The sequence below is a fragment of the Emydura macquarii genome, unplaced genomic scaffold, assembly GCF_026122565.2.
Source record: "Emydura macquarii macquarii isolate MOO-44397 ecotype Brisbane River unplaced genomic scaffold, CSIRO-AGI_Emac_v2 contig_3506, whole genome shotgun sequence".
NCBI lineage: Eukaryota > Metazoa > Chordata > Testudines > Chelidae > Emydura > Emydura macquarii.
In genome coordinates this window covers 8,476,388-8,491,872 of record NW_027133643.1, presented here as the reverse complement: position 1 = coordinate 8,491,872, position 15,485 = coordinate 8,476,388, and the positions used below count along the sequence as shown (strand labels likewise).

General features: G+C 41.9%; 1 protein-coding gene and 1 long non-coding RNA gene across 3 annotated transcripts in view; one reads left to right on the top strand and one right to left on the bottom strand.

The window, feature by feature from the left end:
* LOC137144927 (uncharacterized) overlaps nucleotides 1–6,542 on the bottom strand; it is a 13,134-nt gene extending 6,592 nt beyond the window's left edge. Inside the window, exons 1-2 of the long non-coding RNA XR_010917518.1 lie at nucleotides 6,497–6,542; nucleotides 2,287–2,340 (exon numbers count right to left, since the gene is read on the bottom strand). This is a non-coding gene — a long non-coding RNA (uncharacterized lncRNA). The remainder of the gene's footprint in view (nucleotides 1–2,286; nucleotides 2,341–6,496) is intronic.
* On the top strand, nucleotides 4,272–15,485 carry LOC137144924 (cytochrome P450 2J2-like). 2 transcript variants are annotated; one of them, XM_067535407.1, is made up of 9 exons: nucleotides 4,272–4,489; nucleotides 6,077–6,239; nucleotides 6,949–7,098; nucleotides 7,629–7,789; nucleotides 9,417–9,593; nucleotides 10,149–10,284; nucleotides 11,313–11,500; nucleotides 13,167–13,305; nucleotides 15,307–15,485. In XM_067535407.1, exons 1-9 carry the CDS (start codon nucleotides 4,280–4,282, stop codon nucleotides 15,480–15,482), a joined length of 1,500 nt encoding a protein of 499 aa, XP_067391508.1. In that variant the 5' UTR covers nucleotides 4,272–4,279; the 3' UTR covers nucleotides 15,483–15,485. The 2 variants fall into 2 exon arrangements, with proteins under 2 accessions (XP_067391508.1, XP_067391507.1); XM_067535406.1 differs by having other exon boundaries at nucleotides 7,629–7,795.

Genomic DNA, 15,485 nt, shown 5'->3' with positions numbered 1-15,485 from the left:
TACAATGGATTTATATAGAGGCAATATCATATTTTTTGTATTATCTATCCCTTTCCTGATGAGTCCCAACATTCTGTTAGCTTTTTTGACTGCTGCTGCACATTGAGTGGATGTTTTCAGAGAACTATCCACAATGACTCCAAGATCTCTTTCTTGAGTGGTGAGAGTCAATTTATACTCCATCATTTTATATGTATAATTAGAATAACGTTTTCCAATGTGCATTGCTTTGCATTTATCAACATTGAATTTCATCTGCCATTGTGTTGCACAGCCACTCAGTTTTGTGAAATCTTTTTGTAACTCTTCGCAGTCTGCTTTGGACTTAACTATCTTGAGTAGTTTTGTATCATCCGCAAATTTTGCCACCTCACTGTTTATCCCTTTTACTTACACAACAGTTGCATTCTTCTCATCTGATTGATCCTTGTTGTAAAAATGCAATATTGCAATTGTCTAACTAGGGAGAATTCATTCAAATAATAAAATGCACACTGAGAAAATAATAATTGCAAGAAATCAGTGACTTGGCATTGATATGGTAGGTTTGAGATTTGTATGTCTAATATAACCATGCTTACAAGACACTTCCTAGGAGACGAAGAATTCAGCAGCTGAGCTTATAAAAAAATGTTATGTCTGTCATCAAGAGCAAATGATGGTTGTAGGGGAAGGAAGTAGGCGTGGAGAGTGATAGTTCTGTTTGCAGACTTTGCAGTAGAAAATCAGAAGCAGGTGCCAATTTCCCCTTTTGTTTTCTGGTTCTCCATCAATGAGTGTGTATTATTGTTCACGGTGTAACTTTACCTGCTATGGAGATGGCAACACATACAACTTTAGAGCCACAACATGGCTTTCATGGGAAAAGTGCACAGCAGGGTCATAAAATTCTGAGTTCCAACTCACTTCATTTCCTTCACATCTTCTGGGAGCAAGGTTTTCACCCAACAGTGGTGGCATAGCCCTGCCCACCCCCGTGGGTGCCCTAAGATCATCACTGAGTCATCTGCAGAAGACTAAAACATTCGTGCAAAGGCCTGATAATAATAGCAAGCTTTTATAGAGTGCGTTTTATCAATAGAGTCCAAAGTCCTTTACAAAGTTGGTTAATGTCATTATTCCCGATTTACAGATTGGGAAACTGAGGCACATAGTGGGACAGTGACTCACCCAAGGTCACCCAGCAGGCCAGTGGCAGAGCAAAAATTAGAACCCAAGTTTCCTGAGTCCTAGTCCAGTGCTCTGTCCAGTATATCACACTGCCTCCTTTAATAGTGCCTCCATATGATCCCCTGGCCTTCCCTCCTATGGCTTCAGTGGAACTGCATCTCCTTATGCCACAAGAAATTTTGGCCCATAAAGAAGATATTTTCTCTGCTGCAAAGAACTTGTATGGAGGTAAATAAGTAACATGATTCTATATAGTTTTATCTCTTTAAGGGTTCTCAACTCTTAGCCCAATTATTAAAGACTATTAGTGATTTAGGAAAAAACCCACATTTAATCTGAAACTGCAATTTATAGAGGTTTTGCCTACTCATGTGGCCAAAATACTGATAATTTTAAAAGACCTCTGTATGTTTCTAAATTGACTGCCTTTTGTTTGCTAATAGGTTTAGAAAATAGATACCACACAGATTTTTAATGAGGGTTTTCTACTTTTCGTAAGTGACATTTTCTTTTGACATGAGACGCCCACTAGTTAACAGGAAAAATAACAGCATAAGTACAGTACCCTTCCACTGAATTTCAATATAAATCTCAAGAAATAATAATCTGGCCGCTATTGCTGAGCAATTGTGTAATTGCATGTTAATGCCACATGGGAGAGTCCTTGGCACATCACATCACAGCATCTATTATTCAGGATTTTGTGAATAAGCTGTACCTTTAACTGATCATTTTAACCCTAATTCATTTTTAATTAAGGTTTTGTGGTTATTCTATCACAATTTTTCTCAAATGAAAATGTAAGGGATCTGGATTTTCCAGAAGTTTACGGGATACTCTTGATATTCACTGTATACATTCAACTTCATGTGAATCTAGTTGTGACCTATGATGAGAATTACCACCTGCAAGACACAGAAAAACCAGCCATTGGCCAACACCCTCTGCTCCCTGCTATAAAAAGGGTCCTTCTGCTGACTATAGCTAATTATTATTAATATGTTTTAGAAACATTTAGAAACATCAGAAACATTTTAGAGAAATATTTTACAGACATGCGCACGCATGCACACACACACGTGTGTATTTTTAGGTTATTTTGATCATTTGTCTTACCTTATCCTAACATAGCATCACACTCTGGTCTACGGGGGTGTGAATTGTAGAGCACTATAATATGAAAAAGCAAATGGCACATTAAATCTTTTAATCAAAAAAGGCACTACAAATACCAGCCAGGCCGATTAAAAACCATTCAGGTAGCAGCCTTACCTACGATACATGCACACAATTTATTTAGGGGCATGGCATAGTTCATCATGCAAAAATCTGGTCTATTTCATTTTCCGTTTCAAACAAGGAACCAGCCTATTACTATAACTTTTCCTTCCTGACCTCACTCGCAGGCAAAATGGGATAGAGGATCAGTTACAAGAAGAAAATTTTGATATGTAAGCCTGTAAAGGCTTTAACGTGTGAGTTTACTCATGTGAGTAGTCCCATTGTAGATTGGGCCCATGGTGTGTCCTTATACCAGGGAAAGAAAAACAGCCCCAAACTTTCTCATTAAATTCCATAGCAAAGAAGAATTTATTTTTCTTTTGAAAAAACAATTGATAAAATGCTGTCTACGCCAGAGGATATAGTAGTACAGTGGCTCTCAACCCTTCCAGAGTACTGTACCCCTTTCACAAGTCTGATTTGTGTGGTGTACCACGTTTCAGCTCACTTAAAAACTACCTCACTTAAAAAGCTTACAAAATCAGACAAAAAAATACAAAAGTGTCACAGCATACTAGTACTGAAAAATTGCTGCTTTCTCATTTTGACCATTTAATTATAAAATAAATCAATTAGAATATAAATATTTTACTTACATGTCAGTGTATAGTATATAGAGCAGTATAAATAAGTAATTGTCTGTATGAAATTTTAGTTTGTACTGACTTTGTTAGTACATTCTATGTAGCCTGTTGTAAAACTAGGTTAATATCTAAATGAGTGGATGTACCCCATGGAAGACCTCTGTATGCCCTGAAGAGTATGTGTACCCCCTGGTTGAGAACCACCGTAGTAGTACACATCTGGCAGAATATGAAAGCACAACAATAGAGGATGACGGTTGCCCAAGAGCACCAGGGCAGTGTTTCTGGAAATTAAAAAATACACTGAAGTGGCACAGCTGATTGGGCTTCTACCTCGTGTTTCAGGTAAGGAGTTACACACTTGTTTAGCTTTAAGCACACAAATAATCGATTTCAGTGGAACAAAAACATGTCCTTAAAGTTAGGCATATGCTTACGCCCATTTCTGAAGAGGGCTCCTTTTCTTAACTGCAACCTATGACTGCAAGCTCTTTGGGGCAGGGCCAGTCATTTACTATATGTTTGTATAGCGCCTGGTGTAATAGACCCCATCTGTTTGGCTTCTAGATATCTTAAATTATAAAAATATAATATCATTACTATGGTCCTTTTTTTGATCTGATTGCAGTACTGCTGCCCAAATTCTTAAATGAAATAGCCAGTAAACGTATAATTGTAGAATGCCCCGATACCCTGGTGATGGGAGCCAAAAATCCAATCTTGTCATGAAGAACAATGAGAGTTGATTGCTCAGAGAATGCAGCGCCGGGCTCTGAATGTAAGCCAGCACACCTATTGCAATAGAAAATCTGCTTTAAAAACATTGAACATCTACTGTAAAAAGCTGTTTTGCATTCCTGACTAGCAGATTTGTGGAAAATCTGGTTTTACTGGATATTTTTCACGGTATAGGATGGGGGAGGAGGGAAGCTGTCATTCATTTTTTTAAAAGAGCTGGGAGAAAATGAGAAATTATAATTAAGGAGGAAAAATCTGACAAATCTTTGCTGATGTGTTTAAGGAATCAGGAGCGGCCCTCACAGGGTTTCTGCGTTAGGACTTTAGTATCAGAATCTCTTGTGTAACTGTGTGAAGTTGTGTTGATCTTGCTTGTAAACTTTGTCCTCCTCCAGCGTCAGCAGCATGTGGGTGGGCAGGGCTGTGCCTGCTGTTATTATCGGGTTTCCTTCTAGCCCACTTGTTCTTCCCTCTTTCAGTTGCAGGTGTGCAGCTGTCCGGCGAAGATGCCACTGCAGGGTGGCGCTGTGTTAACAGAGCTCTGGCAGAACATGCCCTTTCAGACACTGGTGGTGTTCCTGGGCTTGTTCCTGCTTATTGCCGATTGTATGAAGCGGAGACGGCCAAAGAATTTCCCTCCAGGACCTTTGCCCCTGCCCTTCCTGGGCCACATTCTCCATGTGGATGTCAAACAGCCCCATGTCAGCATAAAGAAGGTAAGTGGGAGAGGGAAGCAACCATAGGTGTTCTGTTTTACCAGGGAGTGGTGGGTGATAGAGACGCTGAATCAGATCCTCAGCTGCACCTCCAGAATGTCTGGCACAGCTCATGATGGCATCACCTCTGCACGGCCATGACCTTGGGGTTGTCCTGGCACCACTTTGGCCCCTGGCATAAATTAGAGACACCGGTAGACTGCTCTGAGTTGTACCACCTACTAACAGCCCCAAGAGCCCGTTCCAGCAGCTGGTTGGCCAGGATCACCAGAACACAGGGAAACCTCTGGTCATACCCTTTCCCCTCAGCCAGTGGCCACGGTGTGTGTGTGGGGGGGTCCCATTTGTGTATTCCTGCACAGAAATCCTCAAGAGGTAGGACCCTCCAGGTTTATGTCTGGGGTACAGCTTAAATTAGACTCGATGCACCAGCAAAAAAAGGCTGGATCACCTGTGGCAGGCAGTGTGTCTGATGAAGTACACAATGTACCATGGTTTGAAGATTTTTTTTAATGATTATAAAAAGTAAATTGTTTAAAAAAACCTGAAATTTTTAAAACAGCTTCAGCACTGTTTTTGGAACATTGAAATATACCATTCAAGTTATTTATATGTCAGGATGCTTTTTGAAAACTATTTAATGGCAAAACTGCTCATAACATTAGGTTTTTGGTAGAAATAAATGTTTAAATGTGCCTCAAACTAAGTGAACGACAACAAAGTCAACTAAAACAGCAAATGTAGCTAACTTGTTTTCCTGCAAATTACCTCAGGCTGGTTTTTTTTGCCCACCCAATCCCGCCTGCAACAAAGTACATTTTACCATCCCAGTCCCATTGCAGGGCTCTACTTGGAAGTGCCCTTCCCTGTGAGACAGGATGTGATTCAGTGGAAGCTCATAAGGGCTAGAAAGTAACCCATGAAGCCCAAGGGGGTTTAGAAGATTACGTGTGAGTCATCCCCTTGCAAGGGCTCAAAAGGGTTTCTTTCACACAGGCCTTGTGGAAGTTATTTGTTCTCTGCAGCTTTCAGTCACACCCCTTGAGTGCCCTAAGGAACTACGTGATTTATCATGAGGTGGGTGTAGGACGGAAGGGGCAGGTGCCTCTGACAGAACTGGAGTGTGTTCGTGTTTAAACCAGAATGTTTCATTTCTTCACTATTGGAACAATCGTTGAAGGGTAACATATCTGCAGTCAGTAATGCTACCAGCTAGGAAGGCATCTGCTCCACTTAACTTAGAGTCGATTTAAGTATTAGTTGCCATTAGGTCTGTTTTATTTTGACATCCCTTTGAAAAAGGCACAAGGCAGTCATTGTCCTTACATAAGCTTATTTTATTGTTACCTCATGCCCCTCCCCATTTATGTGCTTCATCCAGCTGTTATATCCTGTTGTGAGCTCTTTTGGAGCAGGGATTGTCTTTTTAATCAGTGCTTGAACACCCGGGCCTTCAGTTGCTGCTGTAATACAAACAATTAATAATAACTGTAAAAAAAAAGTCGGAAGTCATCTCCCGGGCTCTTGTTCTGGTTATCAAACAAATTAAAGATGAACTAAACCACGTGCTCCTTTTTTGCCCCCTAGCTTGTTGAAAAATATGGCAACGTTTTCAGCATGCAGTTTGGTACCGTGACATTTGTGGTTGTAAATGGGTTCCAGCTGGTGAAGGAAGTGCTTGTCCATCAGGGTGAACACTTTTTGGATCGCCCACAAATTCCTCTTCGCCATGAAATCTTCGGTACCTTTGGTGAGTTTCTTTTCTTTTTCTTCAGATGTGTCAGGTGTAACATTTTTAATAATCAAGGCACTGATCCTGCAAATCACTTATAAATGAGCTTCCCCTTATGCAGTCTCACTGAAGTTTGCTCTGGGGTGGTAACTTGGACCCAGATCCTCAATTGTGTTTAGCTGCCTAACTCATAGTGAAATCAATGGAAGTTAGGCACCAAAATACCTTTGAGGACCTGGCCTTTAGTAACTTTCCTCAATATTGTAAATACTTACATGAGTTGATGTCTCATTGACGTTTCATGTTTACATTCCAATTGTCATAGCCCTGGCGACATCAGCAGCAGATTCACATGGCTGCCAGGTAACTGTGATGGTGTGTGGCATGGACTTCCATCCTGAATGGTCTCTTGCAAGTTTTCTTTCAGCAAGAGTCCATAGGGGAGGGTGTAGGCTTCTGAAATTACTCAAAATTGCATCTTCCAACCTCATTTGTGGTTGGCATTGTGGTCTATGTCCTCAAACCTCAGCTCTGCACTACTTCTGCATGTTGGGCATGACCCCATCAGTGCTGTAGACCAAGCACTCTGATAGCGAACAGAACAGAAGAGAATGTCCTGTGAAAAGATAGTCATCCCTCATTTAAATCTGAAAAAGAAAAGGAGTGTTAAAGTTTTCTAATCTTTTAATCCCCATTACAATATATCAGCAGTCATTTTTCATTCCAGGATTAATCTTCTCTAATGGAAATAGCTGGAAACAGGAAAGAAGATTTGCTTTATCGACTCTAAGAAACTTTGGCCTGGGGAAGAGGAGCTTAGCAGAACGAATACAAGAGGAAAACAGATACCTCATTGATGCAATTGAGGAAGAAAAAGGTGAGAACTCGAGACAAAGATACTTTAATTGTTCTATCAAAAATTGTAACTAGTCTTTGGCAATGGAAATGAAATAACAAAGATGTGCTTGAACCGTGATGTTTGAATCCATGTAGCTGCAAACAGTTCCACAAAAGTTTTCATTTCCAAGATAAATGACTATGGAGAGAAAATGGCTCAAAATCTCATAAATGTAAAACCTCCCTACACTGTAACAAAGGCAGAAACCTGTGTGAAAAAATACAAATATCTATACACAGCAAAAAACTGACTTGAACCTGTAGTTTTGATATGCTGCATGCGTCAAAACGCAGGTCATCTCATCTACATGTTTAACAGTTTTTCAGTACACAGATAGGTGACAATTCAGGAAAGGTTGCTCAAGGGATATGTATGTGTGTGTGAGATATGCATGTGTTCAGATCTTAATGGATTTCACACACATCAAATAGTTCATCACTGTCACCAACTTTCCTCCCCTATTTTAAGAAATCCAGAAGAACATTGATTTCTCCCTTTTTCTCTTCCAGGGCAGCCTTTTGACCCTCACTTTAAAATTAACAATGCTGTTTCCAACATTATTTGTTCCATCGTATTTGGGGACCGGTTTGAATATCACGACAATCGCTTCCAGAAGTTACTGCGGTTGCTTGATGAGACTTTGCACCTTGAGGGAAGTTTTTGGGCCCAGGTAGAGGTTGTTTCATTTTGACTTTAGACTTTAGCCCTATCTTGCTCTTATTGAAATCAATTGCAAGCTCCACCTCCACCACCACCTGCCCAGTGGTTCAGTGAAAGCAGGACTCAGTGTGACCATGTCGTCTTGGTCCCAGACTCACTTCTACCATAGCCTGACTGGGGCGTCCATGCTCTCATTTCCCCCAGCACATCTCTGTCCACCTCAGTTCCTCCTCTGGCTAGTCCCTTTCACCTCGCCTCCCTGCCGGTATCCTGCCAGCTCCACCAGCCTGATTTCTGTAGACCAGTGCTGCCACCCCACGCACTTAGTGTGATCGCTAATGGGGCTGAAGACCCAGTGGTCTGTTTCAGTGGCATCAGGGAGGTGTGCATAGGAGAGAGGAGACAGAAAAACACCAACTTCTCACTGCTGCAAGCAACTCCCTTGCTTGCTGTCACGCTGTGCTTCGGAATCTGTGCTCAGGGGATGCTTGGCTCAAAGACCTGAGTGTGTGTGCCGGGGGAGAGATACTCTCATGGCAGTGGGGATGGCAGGGTGTCATTATATGAAAGGCTTGGTGAAAGGGGACCCCCTGAGCCACAACCTCCTGTGACCCCAGAGCCACAACCTACCTGCTGTCCAGGTCAAGAGCTCTTCAAGCTGGCATCTATGTCAGGTGGCCCCCATTGGCAGGGACAAAGCACTGCGGTTTGTAATGATGCTGGGTCACTGACACAGGCCCTGAAAACAGCTGACACGCTGTTACTCAACTCCTCTGGGGCCTTTCTTTTCTTCTGGCCTCCTGATTCAGCACCGCGTAGCAGCTGGGGTGAGACATGATCCTGCCACTACAGCAGCAGTTGAGAGGCAAGCACAGTACCTGCCTCTGTCTGCTTGTGGTGCTGGGCCCAGGCAGTCTCCTTATATGCTGGACAAGCCCTTCAATACCAAAGGCCAGTCTCCTATAAAAACTGGTAGTGTCAGTATTATCGACAGCACGTCTCGGCAGGTGAGGACAGATTGTAGTGATCTTTATGTCTCTCCTCCCTTGTAAATCAATGAATAATTGACAGGGTGGACCTTCAGCCTTCTGCAGTGACTGCTACAGCACCGCCTCGGGCAATACAGTGCAGTGTCCTTCAGGGGCTGCCAAAGCAACAGGAGCAGTGGCTGGAGCTGGTGACCAGCCCCAGCCATCACAGCCGAGAACTGAGAGAAGGCAGTGCATATTTTAGCAAGAAAGTGGTTAAAACACTGCGCTGGGTCTCCAAGAGACCGAGCTTCACTTTCTGGCTTTCTAACAGATGCCTGTGCCATCTTGGGCAAGTCACTTAATCTCTCTCTATCTCAATTCTCACTCTGTGAAATGGTGATAGTGCTTCTTTTCTCCCACCCTTTGTCTGTCCAGTCTCTTTGGATGTTAGTCCTCAGGGCAGAGACTGACTCTTATGTATATGTAAAGTGCCTGCGGTCCTGATCTCGGTTGAGGGCTTTGAGAGCATCCATAATACAATTGTGTGTTAGTGTAGTTTAATAAACGTGCTGTTTTCAGCTAAATGCATGGGGGTGTGTTAAACTGCAATATGCATTTTTCTAAAACAAGGCTAAAAAGTATTGTGTTCTGTTTGTGTGTCAAAAGCTGTATAACTCCTTCCCCACCCTAATGAAGTGGATACCTGGACCCCATAAGACCATTTTTAAAAACTGGGAAAAACTGAAGTCTTTTGTGAGGGAAGCGATTGCAAAGCACAAAGAAGACTTGAACCCATCTGAAACCAGAGACTTCATTGACTCTTATTTGAAGGAAATAGCAAAGGTAGGAACAAAAAACAAAGCAAACTAGAACAAACCACATTTTTGTTTTAAAAATTAGAAGTCGAATTACAACAACCATGTTCACCAATTGAGTTGTCTGAGCATCTGACCCTGCATTAGTTAACAGTTAGAAATCGTTAGGGCCTGAAGCAGCAAAGCCTTTAAGCGCATGCTTTCCTTGAAGCAGGAGTAGGCTAACTGAAGTGAGCTTTGCTGAACTAGGGCCTAAAAATGTAAGGGTTATCTGTACTTTAGGGGCCAGACCCAAAGCCCATTGGAGTGCATGGGAGTCTTTCATTGACTTTAGCAGGCCCCCTGTACAGACCTAAAATCAGCTCAAAGTTTTCATTCTCAGGAATAATGTTAAAAGCACAGTCTCTCGATATAATGGTGCTGTCCTGTGAGGCAGCTGGGAGCTCTCAGGTCTCACCGACAGCAATAGAAATTGAGGGCACCCAGTACCTTGCATGATTGAGCCTGGAATGATGTTTTCATGGCTTTGTAAAATACTAACAAATATTGTTGTAGTGCCACCCACATAAATATCTGTTTTAAGGCTGATGCCAACTCTAGTTTCCATGAAGAAGATCTCCTATTTTCCACATTGGATCTCTTTTTTGCTGGAACTGAGACAACGTCTACAACCATCCGCTGGGCTCTGCTGTACATGGCCATATATCCAGACGTTCAAGGTACATGGTAACCGTTTATATTTTTAATTTCTTAACGTCTCTTGACTCTCTACCCTTCAGCCTTGCAGCATCAGGGGCTTTTCATAGATCTCAGAATGTTGATTTATTAAATCTCTGTGCAAAAGTGTTTTCTTCACACAGTCATCGTTTTTCCCATTCAGAAACCTTTTTCTTTATTGGCATGGTTCTTCCCCCTTGCCACCATCCCCCCCATTTACACCACCCACAACTAGTGTAGAGACAAGAAATGCAATCCACACCTGCAGTAACCTTGATTAAAGAGGAAGCTGACTTTGTGGCTAATGCATGAGATTGAGACTCAGGATATCTGAGTCCTAGGCCAGGCTCTGTCTCAAAATTCCCTTGTGACGTTGGGCAAATCATTTAATCCCTCTGTGCCTATAAATGTGGCTCGTGGATTTTTAAAAGGTGATTCAGGGTCAACATCCTCTTCAGGACTGAGATATGAACCAGAGAGGCTACAAGTGGGACCTGTGTTGAAAATAATGGCAGATATAATCTGCTTCATTTCATGCAAAATAGGTGCAGTCCCTGGACTCTTGGCAAGCTGCCAGCACAACCCTGTGCCTGAAAAATTTGAGAGTCTTGCCTCACAGAGACAACCAGCAGATAAACATTTTCATGCTCAGATATCCTTTGGGTCAGCCCAATAATTGATTTTGCTATTCTGAACAGGGACAAAATAAGTCTAGATAACACCTTTATATTTTATTTTGAGCAGTGGAGTAAGCGCCTCTTGACTTCCATATAGATATTATAGGAAGTGTTCCTATTATGCCTTGGTTACATTTAAAAATTATTCTCACCTCCTTACCACTGCATTTGTCTCAGGCTAACCAGCTGTAGTTTTCTTATGTATTTGTATGTTCAGAGCTCTACATTTTTCATGGATGCTGTCCCTCATGCCTTAAAATCAATTAACTCTAAACTCTGCACAGCTTAAGCCTGTTGTTCTAAGAACATATTGTAAATTCTTGTACCAATGGTGAATTCTGGTCTTTTTGTAGAGAGAGTGCAAGCAGAGATTGACAGAGTGATTGGCCAGTCTCGCCAGCCAGGCATGGACGACAGGGACAACATGCCATACACCAATGCAGTTATTCATGAAGTGCAAAGAATAAGCAACATTGTGCCTTTAAATGCGCCCAGAATGTCAACAAGTGACACAACACTGGCCGGATTCCATGTGCCAAAAGTGAGCGGGAAGTAAAAGTCGTTTCCCTTTCTTATCTCGGTTTAAGAAATTATTAGAGATGGGCCAAAACCAAAGTCCCAGACAGAAACATCTTAGCACTCGGGTCAGGAGGACCTGGTTCTGAATCTGAACCCATTTTGGAAATCAACCCAGATCCAGAGCTGCATTTTATAGGTGGCCCCTATTTCTATAATGAGTTAAAGTTACCTAACCAAAATCTTAGATGCTCACATTCCCAGGCTTTGAGTCAGTTGAAAATCAGATCAGAATTTTTGAATCTATGTCTTCATAAAACAGGATGTAAATTATTTATTTTTAATTACATGAAACCATAATGAAAGGCCTAAGAATTAGAACCAGCAGAAGTTCACCGTTGGGTCTGTTGACTCGTCAACAGTCAGCCAGGCTCTTTGACCCAGAGATTTAAAGATATTTTGGCCTCTAACTCTTTTTGCAATCAATGGGAGTTACTTGCCTAAATACTTCTGAGGGTCTGGGCCTGGATGTCTGGAGATGGGAGAGGCTGATTTTTTTAAAGGAAGGTGGAGTATCTCATTTTCAGCAACTCCAGACTTCTGAACTGCTTTCATCTCAGAAACTGCAGCATTTCTGGCTCCACCTAGCCATGCTGCAGATCCACAGTTTCTCCCCATGGAAGGAAGCAGGCTAGAATTCCTATCCCAGCTTTCTCTAGGTTCTCTTCGGGTCCTAATACATGGGTAGCTGCTTCTTCAGTTTGTGGAGTGATTCTCAGTAGAATGGGGACAAACTCAATTTCCAAAGTGATGAGTTCTCTACTGACTAACAGGTTCATTCTGGAGGTCTGTGACAAGCTTCCATTCTGCTGACAGTAACCCTTCATTCATATAACCTATGGGAAATATTTTTATACAATAGCAGAAGAGAGGGCATTATAACTGCAAATCGCAATTAGGAGTGCAAAAAGGAACTTCAGTGCACATAGGTATTAATTTGCAGGAGAACTTGCCTGATGCATATAGGTATTTGCTATATCCATATATATTATTCAAGGCCAGTAGTCACCACATCCCTGAAAACTTGGCCCTTAAAGGTAAACTGCACAAAAAGGTGAGTGGATGGGCTGTGCTCCTTTTGGACTCTTTATGCTGTATAAAGATGACGTGAGAGTTTATATTTTTTCTGCTTGGTTTTTTATATTCAAAATTCGAGTCTCGCCTACCCTGTTTTCCCTGGGAAGTGCTGGAGAACTTGTAGGTCTATAACATCACATCTATGAAGGAATGAAGCTGTTTAATTGAGATGGGAAGGGATTTTTAGTCAGACTGTTATCCATTTTCTGTTTGTTTGTCTGTTGTGATGTTAACACCTGTTTAACTCAAATGCTTAAAAACCAGTTGGAAGAGAAGCTTTTTTTGTTCAAAGATCAACATCCAATTCCTTCAGTTAAAGTCTGTGATGGCTCCCTCCAGAGAAACCACCAGCAAAGCCAGAGAAAGCCATATTTGATATTGTAGATAGTTTTAAGGTAAAGAACTTGCTGGAAAATGATCCTTTTTAAAAAAACATCCTTAATCACAATAGATTAAAAAGAAAGGGCATGACCCCTCCTTTTTACTCCTTTGCGGGTCACAATTAAAAATGAAAATCAGAGATAGTTTAAATTCCTTCCTTTCTCTTCCTTTAGGGCACTTTTTTGATTCCCAATTTGACGTCAGTGCTATTTGACAAGAATGAGTGGGAAACACCTGATACTTTTAACCCTGAGCATTTTCTGGAGGACGGTCAGTTCAGGAAGAGGGAAGCTTTCTTGCCATTCTCTGCAGGTGAGTTGTATCTGACTGTATCCATTAAGCACTATATTACCAGGTCTTGGCTTGTTTCCTTTTTATGTTCAGGAAAAACCCACAACATTTATTAGTGACAGAAGCACAAAGGAAAATGCAAAACTCAGAAATGAAAATCATGGCCAGAATTTGTGTCCCAGGGGTAGGGGTTGCAGCTTACGCAGTTCTTTCTTAGGTAGAGGGCATGTCGTTTTTGAGCAAGTGCTCTCTCTCCTAGATCAAGGCTAGACGCAACAACACTGGCCTCGGCTCTCCTACCATGTAGGTGTATGTGTACACTGGAGCTGGAAGTGTAATTTCTAGCTCGGGGAGACATGCACTAAAAATAGAAGTGTAGTTGTGGTGCTGCATGCAGCAGGATGGGCTAGCCATCCCGAGTACAATCCCTTCTGAGACTCTAGGTACATACCTTGGTGGCTAGCGCTCATGCCACCCTGGCTACACTTCTAGTTTCAGTGCACCAGTTCTGTTTGAACTAGCATGGGTATGTCTCCTTGAGCAAGAAATTACATCTCCAGCCCCAGTGCAGACATACCCTAAGATGGGCAGAAAGAGGAAGTAGCCTGCCTCACTTGTTGGGAGCGCAGGAGTGAGGCTGGAAGGAGTAGCCCTCCTCAATGTCTACCACTCCTTTTCACATGTAGGGCGAGTCAGCGAGGGGGAATAAAACGTGATAAAGATGATAAAAGTGTGAGAGATCCCCTGATAAAACTAATGAAGCGCTGGAACATTTTACCCCGAGGCGTGGTGGATTCTCCATCACTTGGACTCATTAAGGGCCTGATCCCAAACCATTTAAGTCAATAGTAGCTTTAGCATTAACTTCCTTGGACACAGGATCAGGTCCTAAACCAAGACTGGAGGATGGTCGAAATGCTGTGCTTTATGATCACCACAGGTTGTTGGGCTAGATTCAGCAATGATTGGGTGCCATTCTATGGCCTGCTATATGCAGGAAGTCAGGCTAGATGATCTAATGGTCTCTTCTGGCTTTAAAAATCTTTGAAAAGAAAGAAAACAGATGCGAGTCAATTTGGGTACTCACCCCAATACATCTCATTTTAATATTAGGTTAGAATAGACCATGAACCAAAACACCCTAGACTTTGGAGGAAGTTTGGCTTGGTATATAAACATTACAGCTAGCCCCCTTTTTTCTCTAATGGCATAGACTTGACTCCTTCATCATAATAGCCCCACATATTTTGGGGAAGTTCAGCTCTAAAGACAAACTTTGCAGGTCAGGCTTGTCTCCAATTATTTCTTATTCAAAAGGCTTGATCATTGGAGAGTTTTGTATTTTGTTTCAACTTTGTATAAAAATAGTTCAATTCCATGAAAATCTGACGCTTTTTGGTGACGTGGACAGCTGTGGTCACTGTGTGTCGTTGAGAATGTTAGGAAAATAAGACATGAGCTACACACAGAAATTGTATTGCTTTAACTGTATAAGTATACAACCTTCCTAGTTTTATGGCAGTTAGCTGTGTGACTTCTTTTTAATCAATGTAAATTAAAACATTACAATCTTTTTAGTGTGGATGCAGTTATGGGAAAGGGAATAAATTATACTGGTATAAGGCACTAGTATAAGACAAAGTTATACTGGTACAAAAATAGTTATACTGGTACATAGTTATACTGGTACCCTGTGTGGAGACAGGCCTTCGATAGCTTATGCAAAGATGTGGTTGATCGTCCAAGAATTATCAAGCATCATTGTTTCTATTCTTAGAAGGAATTACTGAGGTACTGTCATAAGGAGTAAAAACCTTAGCTTTAACAGTTATAAATGAAGGAAAAATTAGTACTGACATCAGGGAAAAGTGACTCGGAAGGGAGAAGCTGATGACAAAACCATCTCTTCTTCCTCGCTGTTCCAAAATTGCTGCTGTGGAAAATTAAAGCCTCATTCGTTGTGAGACCAGAGTGTTCTGCCAAGAATCCTTTGGCTGACGTGCACAACGTTCTTCTTTTTAGGAAAGCGGGGTTGCCTGGGCGAACAGCTGGCTAGAACAGAGATCTTCCTGTTCTTCACAGCCCTCCTTCAGAAATTCACATTCCAAGCTCCGAAGGACGTGAAGCTAAGCCTCCAGTTCAGAATGGGAATTACTCTCTGCCCACAGCCGTACCAGATCTGTGCTCTGTCTCGGTAGGGA